Genomic DNA, 18,298 nt, shown 5'->3' on the forward strand with positions numbered 1-18,298 from the left:
GCCTCCCTTAGAGATCAGCTTTTGTTGTCACAAGACTAAGGGGCCCTTTCTGGTTTGCTTTAAGGACTTGGGACCTCAATTAAACTTTGAACATTTTCTTTTCTCTCCTCTTCCCTCCACCACCCCTCCCATCCCTTTTCTCCCTTGCAGGATGCTAGAAAAGCGTGTGCAGATGCAACTTTGTCTCAGGTAAGAATTCGTTTCAGATTAAATCCCATGGTTTGTAGGTCATGCTACGACTTAACAGTTCTTTTACCTACACAGAGAACTTCTGGGGTCAACTGCTTTTGTACTTATAGATGGATGCATGTCTTTCAGATAGCACTGGTGATGTTTTAGGGCCTCTTATCATTAGGTTTATCCAAAAATATTTCCAGGACATCATCTGATTCCTTTTTTTGTATGATAATCTGCTAATTGAGTGAGAGGTTAGTTTTCAAAGAGAGGATCATGGGATCGTTTTGTTTTTAAATCATACTCAGGCCATTCTCAGTATCCTTGAGGTGGTATTTCAAAGACGCCTGCCTTGTTCCTATTAAGCGAAAGATGGCACCTACTTTACAAAATCATTGGCAGTTTAGAAAAGTACTCCTTACATGTCTTTAATCCATACTCCTTAATAAATAGGCCCCATATTTATATCAATGTGTGATATTCCTTAGTTCTTTTTCCAAATCTGGAGTGTTACTTAATATGTTTCTCAGTCAATAAGCCAAGCTCTTTTGACAGAGTTCAGAGAGAAAACAAAATTTGTTACCCAAAGATTTTTGTTGCATAATTGTGTTACGTGGAGACAGCAAGTTCTCAGTGTTATCTGTAAAGGCTGAATTGTAAATTGTACTGAGATCGGCACACTTTAGACTGAATGAATTATTTAGTACTTTACTAGAAATGGCTTTGGCTAACTGTCTGATAGTCTGTGCACTTCTTAGAATTGAACAGTGGTGGAAATGTGGATCGCTTTCTCACTTAAAACTTATAGTTTGTTATAAAGAATGGTCTTCTAACTACAATATTAAAATCTTACTGACTTGGAACTTAGGCTAATTCATTTGAGAACTGAAATTCACCATTATATTAATCACGAAGAAGACATTTAGGTTCAAATGTAACATGTGAACAGAATTGTAAGCAGAATATTGAACAAGCATTTTGTATTTGCATCCCTAGCCTCTAGCACAGTGTAGAAATTGTAGAAATGCTTGTTGATTGAAGCATTTACTGCCTATTATGTGTTAGCAGTGCACCTTGAAACTATGTTTAAACTACTTTAAGAGCAAAATGCTGTGTATTTTTTAAAGTACCATTTATATGTGTGCAAAAATTGTAAATTATGCCCAGCTTAAATACCAGTCCCTTAAAGATTCTGCTAAGAAGCCCAGTTAAAGTTACTTTTGTTTGTTTGTTTTAGTGAGGCATTTGGGGTTAAGTAACTTGCCCAGGGTCACACAACTAGTAAGTGTCAAGTGTCTGAGGTCGGATTTGAACTCAGGTACTCCTGACTCCAGGGCCGGTGCTCTATCCACTGCGCCACCTAGCTGCCCCTAGTTACTTTTGTGTACTTGAAAGCAGTAGACAAGACTTTCTTGTCAAAATTATGTGTTGCTTTCTAATGTTGCGATGTTTGGCTTTGCTGAAATGTTTTTCATTACAAAGAAGGGTTTGTTTTGGAGGGGGGCATGGCATATCTATCTAAAACGAAAGGCAATAATAAAACTTTAAAATTAAATATTCTCTATCTCAGCCTAACCTTCCTATCAGTTAACACAAATTAATGAAGTTTTACCATAGAATGTAAAACTTAAGTTAAAACAGGTTAGCAGGGGCAGCTAGGTGGCGCAGTCGATAGAGCACCGGCCCTGGAGTCAGGAGTACCTGAGTTCAAATCTGACCTCAGACACTTAACACTTACTTTAACACTTACTAGCTGTGTGACCCTGGGCAAGTCACTTAACCCCAATTGCCTCACTAAAAAAAAAAAAACAACAACACAGGTTAGCAGTTTTCATTCATGTAAAAATTATTTATGAAAAGTAATCCCCCTATTATAGAAATCACTACAAAAAGTTGTAGCGATCTTAGTAGCTCTTTTCAAGGCTGAGGCTTTAAGCTTTTATTTAAGGCCCAAAGAACTCATCCAAAATATGAAGGAAAAATTATATTCAAGATTCCCTGGAGGGCAGCTGATGGATTTTAAATTGTCTTATTGCTTTTTGGGAATTCCTTTAAATGAAGTTGAACAGTAGTATGAGATAACAGATCCACATTATAGAAACTAATTAAAATTATTAGCTGCACACTTTGATTTTTTGTCCACTTGGCGTAGTGAACTTATAAAAAGATTGCAAAGATAGTTGTCTGCTCAGTGGGGTGAGGTATGCTTGTTTCCTAGAAGCTTACAGCCTGGTTGGGGAAAGGCTAACCCCAGTGGACTCATTAACAGAGTGGGGAGGGTGATAAGCTGTAATGTACTCAGGTGTCTGGTAAAGAGCATCAGCATAGCTGGGATTCTGAGACTCAGTGGACAAGGCAGGGACTGAGCTCAGTTTTGGGAGAGGGCCAATGCATTCCCATTGCCACACCTACTATGTGCCAAGACCCTGTACTGGGTTCTGGGGATACAGAGGCACGAACTACACACTCCCTACCCTGAGCAAGCATTGACAGGGCACCTGCTCTGTGCTCCATACACCAGGCTGCACACTGGGGATGGAGACTAACATGAAACAGTCCCTGCCCTGGAGGAGTTGACATTCTAGTGGGAAAGCATTTATATACTAATGGTACAACATTAGTGTAGCTGAATGAGTGAATGGTGGGTAATTGTGGGCAGGGAGCATTGCAAGTGAACCAACGCCTAGTAGGCTTTGGAGAGGTGAGTGGCCACACCCTCCATTCTGAGAAGCAGATGAGGAAAGAGTGTAATCACAGGATGGAGGAGCACAGTTTGTGCAAATACATGTGGGCAGAAGATGGAGTATTCCTTCTGGAAATAGCCAGTAGTCCAGTCTGGCTAGAACATAGCATGCACGGAAGGAGAAGTTGGAGCCAGAACGTGGAGAACCTCAGCCAAGCTGAGGAAGTGGGAGCCACTGGGTTGGTGTTTTGTTTTTTCAACTAAGGATTGGCAAGGTCAGATCTATGACTTAATAAGATGATTTTGTGAGCAGTATCAAGGATTCATTGGAGATGGGAAAGAGTAGAAGCAAGGAGAACATAGAACATTTGGAGACTATTGCGGTATTTCTGGTGAGATGTCAGCGTCTCAACTAGTGTGTCATTAAATACAGACAGGGGGATGAAAGCAAGAAATCTTATGAAGGTAGAATTGACAAGACTTGGCAACTAATCAGATTTCCAAGGAGTGAAAGGTAAACAGAGGAGAGAGCCTAGAATATTTCTTCTAGGTTTGAGTAAGTAATGTGCTATAAAGGGCTTTGAAGGCCAGAGGAGTTTAAATTTGGTGTTGTAAAAGGGAACTGTTAGAGGTTTTAGAACAGGGAGTGAAATTATGAACATGGTATTTGGACATAATTCTGTTGGTAGTTTGAATCAGAGGAGAGAGAGCTCCCGGTCAGACTGCATGGGAGGAGACGGCTCCAGAGTGCAGTTAGAAATACCTGAAAAGCATGGTAGCTGCTGAACTGATGCAAAGATGATGACTGTGAGAGAATTTAGGGGCAGATCAGATGGGACTTTATTAAGTGCTGGCCCCATGCCAAGGACAATGGTGGTGGGACCATTTGTAGAGTGGTGTTGTGATTTGGTAATGGACTTTTATGTGCTCTCCAAATTGTAACTTGGGACCTTTTTCTCTTGTAGATCACAGCCAACATCGATCCAGTGGGTCGAATCCAAATGCGCACTAGAAGAACACTGAGGGGGCACTTGGCTAAAATTTATGCAATGCATTGGGGCACTGATTCCAGGTATGTATGACTGTGATCAGAGCTTCTTTGAGAGAGGAAAGAAATAAGGTTTTTGTCATTCTCAAATCTTCACTCTCTGTAACTGCCTCCCCACTTCCATCCCCCACCATATTCAGTGGGTTCCCATGTCCCATTGATTCTACCTTCACAACATTTCTCATATACCCCCATCCCTCATCTGGCACTGCTCTTTATGACCTGGCCACTTCTACCTTTCCAGGATTCTTACATCTTACTCACTTTCCTCCCCCCCCCCCCTTTTTTTTTTAAAAGGTGAGGCAATTGGGGGAAAGTGACTTGCCCAGGGTCACACAGCTATTGTCAAGTGCCTGAGGCTGGATTTGAACTCAGATCCTCCTGACTCCAGAGCCAGTGCTCTATCCACTGTACCACCTAGCTGGTGCCCCCCAATTTTATTTTATTTTATTTTGGGGGAGGGTGGGGAAATGAGGGTTAAGTGACTTGCCCAGGGTCATGCAGGTAGTAAGTATAAAGTGTCTGAGGCCAGATGTGAACTCAGGTCCTCCTGAATTCAGGACCAGTGCTCTATCAACTGCGCCACCTAGCTCCCCCCACCTCCCCCCAATATTTTTAACATCCAGTGACACTTGCTTCCTTGTTTGTTATTCCATTTCCAAACTCCAGGACTTTTCTCTAGCTGTCCAGACCTGGAATTTCCTCCCTCCATTTCCTTGTTTCCTGTACTTCCTTTAAGTCCCAGCTAAAAACCCATCTTCTATAAGAAGCCTTGCCTCATTCCCCATTAATGCAAGTTCATCCAGTACATAGCTTGGGGTTTTTCCCCCACAGTTATTGACATGTTGTCTTCCCATTAGGCTTCCCTTGAAAGTAAGAACTAGGTTTTGCCTTTCTTCATATTAGCACTTAGCACAGGCCTTTGTAAACAATTAGTATATGCTTGTTGAGTTGAATTCTCACTTCAAAATTAAGCTGAGTGGGGTTTTGAGCAGTTTATGATCTCAACAATTTGAATACTATGGAAAGGTTAAGGAAGATCACCTGCCAATTTTTCAGTTTATCTGAGGTGATTTCAGTTGTTGTCTACCTCAGCCTAAGAATCCAAGGTGATACTAATATTCTTGTCAGATGCTATAGAAATAATGCTTGGGGTATAGATTGGAGTAGATGTTTGATAAGAATCCTTCTAATTAATACCCCACTTTTCATTTTATCTTTTTCTTCCCAGCAGAAGAAATTTCATTAATACATTAACATTACATATATTAGTTTCTACTTTATCTTTTTTTCTCTCTTTTATTTATCCCACACTGGTCTGTTCATTAACCTTTTTGTCCTCAGATCCTTTCTTTCAGGTTCCTGTCTATACCTCAGATAAGCTTCCCAATCAAATCATGAGGTCTTTTTGCAGTTAGCTGGTGCAGTGGATAAAGTATTGGTCCTAGAATCAGAAAGCTCTGGGTTCAAATTGAGCCTCAGACATTTAGCTGTGTGACCTTAATGTTAGGGTCAGAGGTTTAGGAAGTTTCTCGTAACTTCTTATAGATTTGCCACACATGAGTTTGTCAAAGCTTCTCATCTATAATAAAACGTGTTGTTCTGTTATCTAGGAGTAAATTCTACCAGATCCCTGAGAGTCTTAGAATCTTACTCTGATAGTTTAAGAATTGAGATTCATCATGATATTCACTAAGAAAAAGTTAAATTCTATTCAGTGGAGTCATTAAAATGAGGGCAGGAATCACACATTTGAGAAAAATTTCTATCCAAGTGTATAATCTTTTCTTCCCAGTACAAGTTCAAAGTTTTAATCTGTTGATGTTCATTTATGTCTGTGGGATTTCAAAACATACTTAACATCTGAGGCTGATACTGATTGTTTTCAGGAAAATCATTTAGAATGTATGGGGCCTATGGTCCCATTTATACAATGGTCACATTTACATCTCCTGTTTTATAATAATGATCTGAAATCATGGAAAAGAGCTTAGATTTTAGACCTGAGTTTAATATGTTCCCTTGAAGTTATAACCTTTCACATCTGGCAGCATGACTTGAACAAGAATTATCCTTGGCATTTTCACAATCTTGAATAAATGGAATGGAAATAGGGTCATCCACCAAAAATTGTCAGGTTGGTTCACGGGTTAGCAGTTCAGCCCAACCCAGGGCAGATTAGAAGTTAGACCAGAGGCTCTTAACCTTTTTGTGTCGTGGACCCCTTTGGCAGCCTGACAAAACCCCTGTCCCCTTCTCAGTAATAATGAAATAAACATGTAAAAAGTTTTCTCCATCCAAGCTCACTGGCCCCCTGAAATCTATCTGTGGACCCCAGGTTAAGAACTCCTGAGCTAGAATGGTGAGCATAAGAGCCAGTGATCTCACATACACAGTGATGGAGTAAGGAGTTTTGGTCCTTAAACTAAATAGATCGGGCAAATGGGTTTTTCCCCCAGGTGCTTGTGTCAGCTTTTTGAATTTTTTTCCCCTCCCTTTGATATATTGGTGGGTTAACTCTTCCTTGCTCGTGTGGCAATGTAACAGTCACTCTCCTTGTTTCTTTTTCCTTCTCTGCGTGGGTGGTGGGTTAAGGAGGGTGGTGAAGAACAAAATAATCACGGCCTTCTTCAAGAGTCTCGGGTCCAGGATAGAAAATGTGTACGGTATTCAGATAACAAGCGTAGATAGCCAGTAAGGACTGTTCCGAGAAAGGAGAGATCAGCGCGGTTTGGCGCAGTTGGGGAAGGGAGGTTCGTGGAGCAGATGGTATTGGAGCTGGACCTTGAGGGATGCCTAGGATTTGTAGGGAGAAGGGCAGACTGTGAACAAAGCGAGGCTGCGATGAGGACGCAGCCCTGACCGCAGCAGAGGCAATGGGATACAGAGTTGGGCGCCTGTTGTCTTAAATCTAGGAGAACTGACTGCACTCTTGTCTTGGCCATTCTCATCATGGGCAAATCACATAATCTTCAGTATTTCCATTTTCTCATCTGTAGAATGGACATAGTAATACTTGACTTTCCCTCACAGGGAAAGGAAAGTACAAGTGGTTGTTCTCTGCCCTAATAAGCAGGCTTTTTAAAGAATTATGTGTAGACTTAAGTAGACTGTGAGGAAGTCCTGCATTCTTTAAGTATAAGAATTTAGACTTCAGTTTTGCCTGATAAACCTTTTTTTATTTGCTTCCTGACTGCTATGGTTTTCCTAGTAGGACTGCCATATAAATTGCATTCTGGATCAGTGAGGTGTCACTGTTTTTGGTAATGCCCATTAAAATTGGTTGTAACATAGAGGATCATGAACTTAGATGTGGAGGCCGTACACTCTAGTTATTTTACGGATAAGGAAACTTGGGCCTTCAAAGGATAAGTTCTTAAATGCTGCTCACACATAATATCCTGATTTGAGATTAGCAGGATTGTCTTCCTTCACCTTCAAGAAGGATAAAGAGATTAGGATCTTCTACCCTCTTCAGTTAGTCAGTAGGTATTAAGGGTATTTCTAATTAGTAGACAGTAGTAAAGGTAACCTTCCTGATCTAATGAAAATGAGCTGATTTTCTCTCTTTAGGTCATCTTAATTCTCAGCACTGTGCTTATAATAAGTGAGGTGGTATAGAATTTTATCATGCCACAAGATAAGATTAGTTTTAAAGGAACAGAGTGACAGTATTAGACCTCTACATAGAAACGTGTTGGATATTTTTGTGCCTGAGCTAAGGAAAAATTACATTAAAATTTTATTTGGTGGAGACATGTACTTTGTCTTATTAACGTGATAACTAATAGGGAAGGGCCTCGCACTCCAAGTTGAAAGGTGATGGGGATCCTTCAGAGGAACTTGGGGAGAAGGGAAAAGAGAGAAGGCTAGATTCGGACATTGGGCACTTAGGTTGCCCCTGACGGGTGCTGTCCCAAGTGCTGAGCGTGCACTGAGAAGGAGGACACAGTCTCTTCTCGGGGAGCTTATACTCGAATGGAGGAGAGGACAAGGACAGGAGAATAAATGCAGAGGAGACAAATGCAAGGCAATTAAAGGGGGGAAAGTCAAATGCACAAGGAGATGATTGAGCTGCAGTCGTGGTGGAAAAATACTAAGTGTCTATAGGCAGCGGGGGGGGGGGGGGGGGGGGTCAGGGGACAGTGCCCAGAGGACCGACCTAGGAGTCATGAACACCTGAGTTTAAATCTGTTGGACTCTCACTAGATGGGCAACCCTGGGCAAGTAACTTCACCTCTGTCTGCCTCAGTTTCCTCGGTTGTAAAATGGGGATAATAATGGCACCTACTTCACAGGGTTGATGTGAAGATGAAATGCGATGTTTGTAAGCATGCTAAATGTTAACTATTCTGATGGTTATTCTGTGAGGCAGAGATGGGGGAGAGGATTGTCTGCTGAGGCTGGTTAGGGCCGTGTTGTGAGGGTTTAAATGCTAAACAGACTTGATATTGTATCCTGGGGTAATAAGGAACCACTAGGGTATTGAGTAGAGGATGCCATGATCAGACCTCAAGGAGAGTCTGGCAGCTGAGTGGATGATGGCTTGAAGGCTGGGCTGGAGGGAAGCAGGGAGACCAATTATGGGACTATTGTAGTGACTTAGGGAAAGGTGGCAGAAGGCCTCTAGCATGACAGACGGCAGTAAGTAGAAACTACAAGAAGACCGGCTGGAACAGGACTACTTTCTAATAAGTAGTGCTCGCCAAAATGTTGGGGATTTGCCATGGCAGATCAGCATATTGTAGTGCGGGCTTCTTTTTTGGGTATAGGTCAGATTAGGTAACCACTAAAGTGTCCTCCCAGCTCTGAAGTTTTGTCCTTCTATAAACTGGTAACAGCTTCTGGCCCGTAATAGAACTTTGAAAACCAGAGCCTTGGTTTATCTTGTTCCATGAATAAGTGACTTGCTCTCTTCAGATTTTATCCTAAGAGCTGTTATTTTCCAAATGTTGTAGCATTGAAATATGGCCCCTATCAAACAACTTTGGGAAACAGTCTAAAATTTGCACGCTGTAGTGAATTAGTAAATTTCAGCTTGCACAAAAAGACCCAATTAATTTTTTAGGTTTGTTTTAAGGTCAATCATAACAGATTTTTCTCCTGCTCCTGATCACATCATCTACAGAAGTCACCATGCAGGTAGACAAATGGGCCTTGCCACCTAAATGATAAAACCTTGTTGGTGGGGGGCAGCTAGGTGGCGCAGTGGATAAAGCACTGGCCTTGGATTCAGGAGGACCTGAGTTCAAATGCGACCTCAGACACTTGACACTTACTAGCTGTGTGACCCTGGGCAAGTCACTTAACCTCAATTGCCTCACCAAAAAAAAAATTTTTTTTTTAAAGGGGCAGCTAGATGGCGCAGTGGATAAAGCACTGGCCCTGGATTCAGGAGTACCTGAGTTCAAATCTGGCCTCAGACACTTACCACTTACTAGCTGTGTGACCCTGGGCAAGTCACTTAACCCCAATTGCCTCGCCAAAAAAAACCAAAAAAACAAAAACCTTGTTGGTGCTAATATCTTGTGGTTATCTTCAGATAAGTACTATGAGTAAATCTGACATCAAATCCTTTTCAGTATTTCTTGGGGTTTGTTTGTTTGTTTTAGTGAGGTAATTGGGGTTAAGTGACTTGCCCAGGGTCACACAACTAGTAAGTGTTAAGTGTCTGAGGCCGGATTTGAACTCAGGTACTCCTGACTCCAGGGCCAGTGCTCTATCCACTGCGTCACCTAGCTGCCCCTCTTTTCAGTATTTCTTAAAGGGCCTGCCTATTTTTTGAAAGAATGATGAAGTAGCAGTGATCTCTTCTGAATTAGATGTACATTTGTGTTAAAGCATTTTGTCTAATACTTACAGAAAGATTTAAACTAAATTTTTAAAAATAAATTACAATTTCAGTTCAAAAGTCATTGTTCAACAAAGATGCTACAGATCTTTAAGCATATAAGTCCCAAACCTGTATAACTGAACTGTTCATCAAGAAAGTCACATTGGTAATTAGCACAATTACCCAGAGGGAGGAAAAAAGCATGATTAAAATCGTTCTCAGAAAGATCTTATTGTTAGGAGAAATTTGAAAGCCTAAAAGCTTACTCCTTTTGTATCTAGTCTTTAACTGTGTCAGAATGGGACAGAGAATTAAGCACTAGGGATTTTCTATTGCCTGTGGCCTTGGAAAGATGTATATAGGTCTCAAAACTTTAATGAATTTTAGTTGATATCTAGTTTGCTGGTTCTCAGAAGATGTCTGACCCCAGCAATTGGGCATGACAGTAATTCATGTACCTAGTTGTTTGTTTACAAAGCAGTTTCCCTCACAACCCTGTGAGAAGAAGTGCTCTGGTCAGAATTGATTCTATTTGGGTATTCCGAATTTAGGGTTCTAATCTGTTCTGCCAGTGGTGTACCATGTCGGGACGGATGCCTTTTGTCTTCAGATCACACTTCTTTCTGAATATAGCCTGATTTCTTCTTCTCCCCAGCAAGTCATGGCTTATAACAAAGTTTTAGAAAGAAGGAAAAGGCGGGTCAGCAAAAATGATCAATACATTAGCCACGTCTGAGAGATTGTATAACATCCCACGTACCCATAATTCTCCATTTTGGTGCTGGAAGGAAGGAAGGGTGCTTTCTTAGCACTCCTCCATGGCCAGGCTTGGTCGTTAAAACTGCACCATTGGGCTTGTTTTCCTGTTCTTTCCATCTATGCTGTAGTCACTGTGTGAATTGTTTTCTAGAGAAGCTGGGGTAGTGACAGTGGCAGAGCCCTGGGTCTCTGGTCAGAGAACTGGGGTTCAAATCTGAACTGCCTCTCCAGCTCTCTCAGATTTCCTCCTGAACTAGATGACCTTGAAGCCCTTTCACCTCCAGATCTTTAATTCTGTGATCCTACAGTTCTGCCTCCTGGACTGGGCCCCAGCTTTCAGAGCCTGCCCAGGCTTCTCTGAATTCTTCATTTTCATCATGTGCTGCAATTTGTTTAACTATTCCCCAGGAGATGGACATTTATTCTGTTTCCAATTTGCTGCCATAGAAAGTGATGTTATGAAGATTTTGATATATATGAGACCTTTCTTTTAGTCTTTAACCTTATATGCCTAGAAGTGTGGGACCTCTGTCTGAGAGTATAGACATATTCATTCACTCTTTTAGTGTAATTCCACATTGCTTTCCAAAATGGTCAGACCATTTCATAGTTCCACCACCAGTATGTTCATTTGCCTTCATTTTCCTGGAGGTTAGCACAAAGTTCTTAAACGGAAAATTATCTCTGTCTGTTAATTTATTTCAAATGTTTTACTGTATAAAATGACTTTCCCAAGTGCACAAAAGCATATTTGAAATGTTCAAAGTTTTGCCCATTCTGACTGAATTATGACAACTTCCACATCTCTCCCCTCCATAGAAAAAAATTCTCACATAGAAAATAATTCTGGAAAAGGGAGGGAAGTGTGTGATATGTAGAAATGTCAGCAACTGACAACCAAAGGATGTCAATAAGAATTTTTAAAAGAAAAAAATGACTGCATAGTGGGCCCAAATTACATGATGTATGATATGACCTGTGAAGATCTCTCCATCCTTTGGTAGGATACCTTGTCTAATTCATAAAGGTTCCTATGATTCAGATGTTATAATAAATGCATAGAATGTTCTAACTACATTTTTTTTAACATAGGTAAGAAAGAACTTCCCTTTCTTGGTTGCTGTGGGACTCACATGTGTTTACCTTGTATTTTTCTTCCAGGCTTCTAGTTAGTGCCTCCCAAGATGGCAAACTCATCATTTGGGATAGCTACACCACAAACAAGGTGAGAGAGACTGAGATAATGTGCCGGCTTAATTATCTTCAGTGCAAAATAGACTGGATGGTTTATTCCTGAACCCTCTGTGCAAATTAAATCTTGTTTTTAATAAGAGTTGAGGACTTCTACAGACCACCCAGTGGTAGAGTCACTGGAGCCTTGAAGGTTTTTTAAAATTGCTTTTAGCCACATGGGCAGTCCCTGCAGAAGCATATCACTGAGAGATTAGACCAACCAGCACGCCTTCCCAAAGCTGTTCTAACCAAAGGAAACGAAAAACGGTTTCGGGCCGGGTTTACAAAGGCAGGCAAAAGTCACAGTTTTCTCTATGAGGAGTATCCAGGTGCAGAATGATCATTTTCATACAGTCTTATGGTTATCTGCTTTGTATTCAGAATATAGACACCAAAAAAATTAAATTCTTAATTTAGTACTTAAGTAAAGACTGCTTTCTGAAAAATGCTGGATACAGAGGGATAAGGACTATATCTAGTTTCAAATTTTAATATAAAGTTGAAATTTATGGTTAAGATGTCATAAAATTAACATGTAATACCATCAGAAGTTTTTTTGGGGGGGGTGAGGCAATTGGGGTTAAGTGACTTGCCCAGGGTCACACAGCTAGTAAGTGTTAAGTGTCTAAGGCCAGATTTGAACTCAGGTCCTCCTGACTCCAGGGCCAGTGCTCTATCCACTGCGCCACCTAGCCGCCCCACCATCAGAAGTTTTTTAAGCTTTTATTTAGTCTAATCTGACTTTTATATGAGATTTGAGCTTCAGTACAAGAAAGTACAGTATTTTGTAAGAGAACATTAAATTTTCAAACAAATAAATGCTATGTAATTACTCATTTTGATAGCATTTATCATTCTCAAAAAGAGATTGTTCAGGTGATATTGGGCATCATGTTGATACCCAAAGAAATCGTGTTGTTGAGTCTGTAGACGTAGGTCGTCAGGGGCGTGCCGCTGAGCTTGAGTCTAAATTGGCTTCTCTACTAATGTACAAACTGCACTAAAATGGGAATCAGATCCCTGTTTAATTGTGGCTGTGTGCACAGATGATCCACAAGATAATTTTGATCCTTGTGGTATAGACATTTACATATTTCTTTTCTGCTGCTGTCTACTATAAAGTAAAAGCTGAAAGAAAGACTTAAAAATCTGTCCGTGTTGTCCTAAGGTCCATGCCATTCCTCTGCGCTCATCTTGGGTCATGACCTGTGCATATGCACCTTCTGGCAACTACGTGGCCTGTGGTGGGCTTGACAACATCTGCTCCATTTACAATTTGAAAACTCGTGAGGGAAACGTGCGCGTGAGTCGTGAGCTGGCTGGACACACAGGTCAGTGGTTTTTCTTTTTATCCTAACCTAGCACCGGCTCATCATGTCATCTGTGTTCATCTTTGGTACATTTCACTCTTTGGACATAGCTTTTACCATTGGTTTCCTAATAGTATGTTTGAGTGCATCCTTCTCTCTTCCTCACTGACTTCAGCAGCTGGCTCCCCAGTTTCCTTCATGCCCTATCATTCTCTGTCCTCTTGCCTGAGAAAATCCTGAAGTCTACCTCAAACAGCATTCCTTTCTGCTCACGGATTAAGCATTGGTGTGCCCTTTTGTAACTGCAAACTGGTGGACTTCAGCATTTGTTTGATGCTGTCATCAATATTTTAATCATAAGGTTTAGTAATTATTTAACAATGTTTAATATTTGCATTGAATAGCCGTATCCATAAGTTGACATGAAAACACTGAAATTAATTGTGATTATTGCAGGATTTCTGTAGGAAGTTGTTTTACATGTGCATCATGACATTTACTTCCCTTGGAGAAGGGGATCCTTTCCTTAATTGACATTAGTTTCTGTTTTCCGCCTTGTTCAGGGTCTGTTTTCAGTTTCAGTAGGCCCATAAAGTATTGGTATGTGGTTTAGTTGAATTGAATGGAATGGTTTAGATGAGACAAACTTTACTTAGGGAGGTGAAGAGGAAAAAAGTTAAGTCAAGCCTGTTAGGCTGAAGTTCCATAGAGACCATGAAGATATGCAACCTTCACCCCAATATAAGTTAGTATTTGTCACTTCAAGGACATTTTAAAAGCTTGTTCTATTTCCAGCTTGTTGTGACGCCTTCCCTGAAAAATCCTTGTTTTCCTGAGAATTAAAGAGATGTCTCTTCGTGGCATAGCTCAGCTTGTCCTCAAATAAGAAATGCCTTCCAGCGTCTGTGGCCCCCAAAGATAATTCAAAGCAGTTGCCACGTCAGACCTGCTTTCCTCTTGTGAAGAGCCAAGTCATCAATTTCCATTGTTCATATCCAGCCAGAGGGCCAGGAGCTGGTGTGGGAGAGAGTGTGTGTCCATGGGCAGCCCCCCTCTCTGGCCCTCAGATCAGACCAGGGGTTCCTTGTGGAGCTTCTGCTTATAGACAGCCAAGGGTTGTGCCTGGAAACTCAGCCACAAGGATGGCAGCATTAGTGGGGGCACAGTGGGAAGATCTGAAGTCAAATCCTGCCTCAGTTTGTTCATATATAAAAGGGGATCATAACACTCTACCTCCCAGAGTTGTTGTGAGGATGGTTGTAAAGACTTGGCAGGCCTTAAAGCCCTCTGGAATGCAAGCTGCTGCTGCTGCTGCCACTGCCACCATTATCATTCTTCTCGGTAGGTTTCTTTTCACGTGGACGCTCTTTCAGAACTAAGCCAGCAAATCAAAAGGAGGTCATCCGTTGGCGGTCAGATGAGGTTTCAGTCCAGGGCTGCTTGGCAGCTTTGTGACTCAGTCTTCTCTAGATCCTGGAATCCCAGGTGCAGCTCAGCAGCATCCACATTGTCCAGAGTTGGCTGGCTGGGGCCAGAAAGCCTCAGGCAATCCTTAAGGGGATACTCAGCACAGAGCAAAAGGACCAGGACAGGGCCTAGACCTGTGATTACATTGGTACAAGGAACTCCCAGGAGAGAAAAGACCTTCTACCAGTGCCCTCTGCACCTGCTGTATAGCTTAGCAGAGCCATCACATTTAACAAAATAAATAGGAAAACAATGACCATAGGTAATACTGCATTGTAAAGCTAAGTCACCGTGCGGCCCAGTGTGCCAGCTGCATGTTGGATTAGCCACCACGGTGTACGTAAATGTTTTCATGGCTTCAATGCTAGAGCAAATCATGCTCCATTGAAAGGGTTTTGTCAGTAACACATAGTTAAAGGAAAATAAACCACAACACTTGGTATTTGTGCAGCTTTTCCCCAGCTGCACCTTAGGTCCCAGAGTCTGAGCACCCCCTTTTCCACTGTGTTTGGTCCCGGTGGTCTAGGACCTACACTTCTCTTTTGTTCACTTAAACTGTAGGGAAACAGCCGAGCATAGATACTGGTGATAGGTCTTGTCTCATCTCTGTCTCTTCTCCCCCCCCCCAGGAAATAAGATGAGAGTCTGGCTTGGCATGTACCATCTGAGATGGAAACCTCTAAATGAATGTAAGACAGGAGGCTCTAGGACAGGCCATTTTGCCATTTCCGCTGCCCCATTTTTTACTACCCATTTATTCCCCTCATCTGCACCAGCCTTTGTACCAAATGAGCAAGGAGCCACCAGAGAGAGAAAGAATGAAGTCACAAACTTCCCTCCACCTCCATTTCCTTTTGTCCTAAACTTCACCTCTCACAAACGTCCGGAACTGGTCATAAAAGGGACACATTTAATTTGCAAGCATTTATGGACCTTGGCCCTTCTAGCACCAGGAGCACACAGGAGTACAGGGGGCTAGGACCTTTCACAGCTGGAGAAGCAATGACATTCTCAACGGTCAAGGGAGTAAGTTTCAGAATAAGGATTTAAATTCACATTGACCCCAAAACTAGTCCATCTTCCTCAAGCTGCTTGTTCCCTTCAGGCACCTGTTACTAAGAGGACACCTTCTTGGTGAGAACTGCTCTGAGGTTCCTTCTGGGATCTGCTAAAAGAACTTGTCTGATAGAGAGCTGGAGCCTGCTCCCCAGGCTCCTCTGCCTTCCCCAGTTGGATGACCTCATCCAGAGGTGTCCCCTCCTGACCTGCCTGGAACATTCCAGAGGTGGTGCATGAGCCTTCCATCTTCTGGGCTCTGGCCCAGCTGCCTCTTTATATTTGAGGGTGAAGGCTTGATCCACTAGTCCGGGTTAACTTCCTTCTCTTCCTCTCTCTGCACACACCCCCCACACACACACACCCCCCACCTCCCCGGATATTTTAACATAGATACTCCTGCCCATGGTCCAGCCTCCTTACCAGCTTCACTGAGCTTGGTGGTATTCTCACTTCGTTGACTTGACTTTTCACTGCAGGCCTTCACTTTGCATGGGGGACTCTGGCTTCTGGATGATTTAGGAAGATTTTCAGTACTCCTACACTTGTTTTTTGTTTTTTGGGGGGTTTTTTGGTGAGGCAATTGGGGTTAAGTGACTTGCCCAGGGTCACACAGCTAGCAAGTGAGGCCGGATTTGAATTCAGGTACTCCTCACTCCAGGGCTGGTGCTCTATCCACTGCGCCACCTAGCTGCCCCCTGTTTTCTTTTTTCTAAGGAAATTCCCATTGGCTTTAGTCTTCCCACCACAATTTCACAGTGATTCAAATTAAACCAAAGCAGAAGTGTCTGAGCTAGGATTTGCTCCTTAAAGCTGCTGTCATATTAGTTCAGCCCTTCTAATCAGGCCTCTCCAGAATAAGTCACTAACAGACCCTCAGGTTGAATCAGAGTCATGTGCACTGTGTACTACGACCTACAACTAGGATGTCCCATTTAAATTCAGTAATTGGAAATTTTCACTTTGCCTTGTTTAATAATCAGCTTGAAAAGAGTGGTAACTGGGAGAAGAGCTAGGAGATCTAGGTGGCATTTTGAAGGGAATGGTCTGAACCACTGTGTCCTCCTGGAGAGGAGATTTCTGGTTGGATGTGGAAGTGACCTGAAGAAACCATATTCAGAATGTGTTCGTGCGTGCTTCAGAAATTACACAGTGCTAATACTTGGGAATTTTTGCTCAGTGTAAACAAGTTCATTCATACCAGAAGTAGGTAATTTTTCCCTTCCTTCAAAATCATTTCCCTGAGTAGTGTCACAGAAGTGTGGCTAGTTGGTTCTTACACTCGCTCACACATTATTAAGAACCTACTATGTGTGAGGCTCTGGAGATACAACAGTCCTTGCCCTCGCAGAGCTTAAAAAAATAAATATACACACTGCACGTAGAATAAGATGAGGTCATGGGGATCATTGTAGACCCCTTGTCTCCTCAGAAAGTGGGACTTCAGCTGAGTTTGGAAGGAAATCTAGGAGGCCTGGTCAGGTGGACGTATGTATGTATGTATGTATGTGTGTGTGTATGTGTATGTATGTATGTGTGTATGTATGTATCTCTAGGCAAAAGCATAGAGAGAAGACAGGAGAGGGAATGTTAGGGACAGCAAGAACTGGGCATGAAGGGGACTAATGTATAACATACCTGGGCCTTGAAACCAGGTTGGGATGGGAGCTCAAAGCCAATAGATCAGTTTTTATTTGGATCTAAAGGCCACGCCACCAGGGCTTATGAAGCAGGGGGAGCGACCTGGACTGAGCTGGAAGCGATGTGGAGGAGGATGTGTTAGAGAGGGAAGAAGGGTCGGGCTGTGGTGCTGAGAGCCTGTCTGCGTCAGGAGAAAGAGACACAGAAAAAATATTACGGATTCTCATCCATGAGATTGGGGCAATGGCATACAGCCTTCAAGCATGGCCCCAGAATTGGTGCCCATTTCTTGGGGTAGGAAATCTCATTGTATGTTTGTATCTAATCCTTTTTGTGCAGTTAAATCACATTCAAAAATATTATATACATATGTATATATCTTTTTCTTGGATAAATTTAATTTAAATTAAATTTTATCTTGGTATTCAGTAGATCGTGTAATTTTATCCTTCTTACTTTAACTGCAGATCGCCATTTGTCTAGATCAAAGCTTGCTTCTGCCCCAGAAATAAACATTGTGTGGTAGTTTTTGTTTGCTTATTTGTTGGGGGAGATAGGGGTTGCAACAAAACCAGAAATCTTAACTATAGTAGTTAGTACAGTAATGATCTTAAGACTTTGAACTAAGACAGCACAATTGCCTAGAAAACCTTTGCACACCAAAGCCTTGCGTTGGCTGTAAATCTTCATAAACATCTACAGCACTTGACCTGTTCCCAGATGTGTGGGTTCAGACCTGACTTTGTGCTCTGTTTTCCAGGTTACTTGTCATGCTGCCGCTTCCTGGATGATAATCAGATTGTCACCAGCTCTGGAGACACCACTTGGTGAGTGAAAGGCCCTGATGGACACTTCTCATCTTGCATTTGGTTGCCCCAGCTTAGAGCCCTTCGGGCCTTGTAGATGTAAATGAAAATGGGTGTGAGAGTGTTGGGTACTGAACGATGCAAATGAAGTCAGCTTTTCTGCATTCATTTGTCTTGGATTTTGAAATCGGTACTTGGACATTCAATATTAATGAAACTTGGGACATGTGAACTGTTGGTCAATGCAAAATCTCCTTTATTTTCACACACAAGGCATGGCAATAAAGA

The 18,298-nt window shown here is 42.0% G+C and overlaps 1 protein-coding gene across 2 annotated transcripts in view; it reads left to right on the top strand.

Moving 5' to 3' along the window:
- The window catches only part of GNB1 (G protein subunit beta 1), a 123,194-nt gene that overhangs the window by 94,732 nt on the left and 10,164 nt on the right, over positions 1-18,298 (top strand). For both annotated transcript variants that reach the window (XM_043994250.1, XM_043994251.1), the window contains 5 exons: positions 151-189; positions 3,823-3,929; positions 11,659-11,722; positions 12,899-13,061; positions 17,965-18,031. In XM_043994250.1, the coding sequence (XP_043850185.1) occupies positions 151-189; positions 3,823-3,929; positions 11,659-11,722; positions 12,899-13,061; positions 17,965-18,031 (440 nt within the window). The remainder of the gene's footprint in view (positions 1-150; positions 190-3,822; positions 3,930-11,658; positions 11,723-12,898; positions 13,062-17,964; positions 18,032-18,298) is intronic.

This window comes from Dromiciops gliroides, chromosome 3 (assembly GCF_019393635.1).
Source record: "Dromiciops gliroides isolate mDroGli1 chromosome 3, mDroGli1.pri, whole genome shotgun sequence".
Taxonomy (NCBI): Eukaryota; Metazoa; Chordata; class Mammalia; order Microbiotheria; family Microbiotheriidae; genus Dromiciops; species Dromiciops gliroides.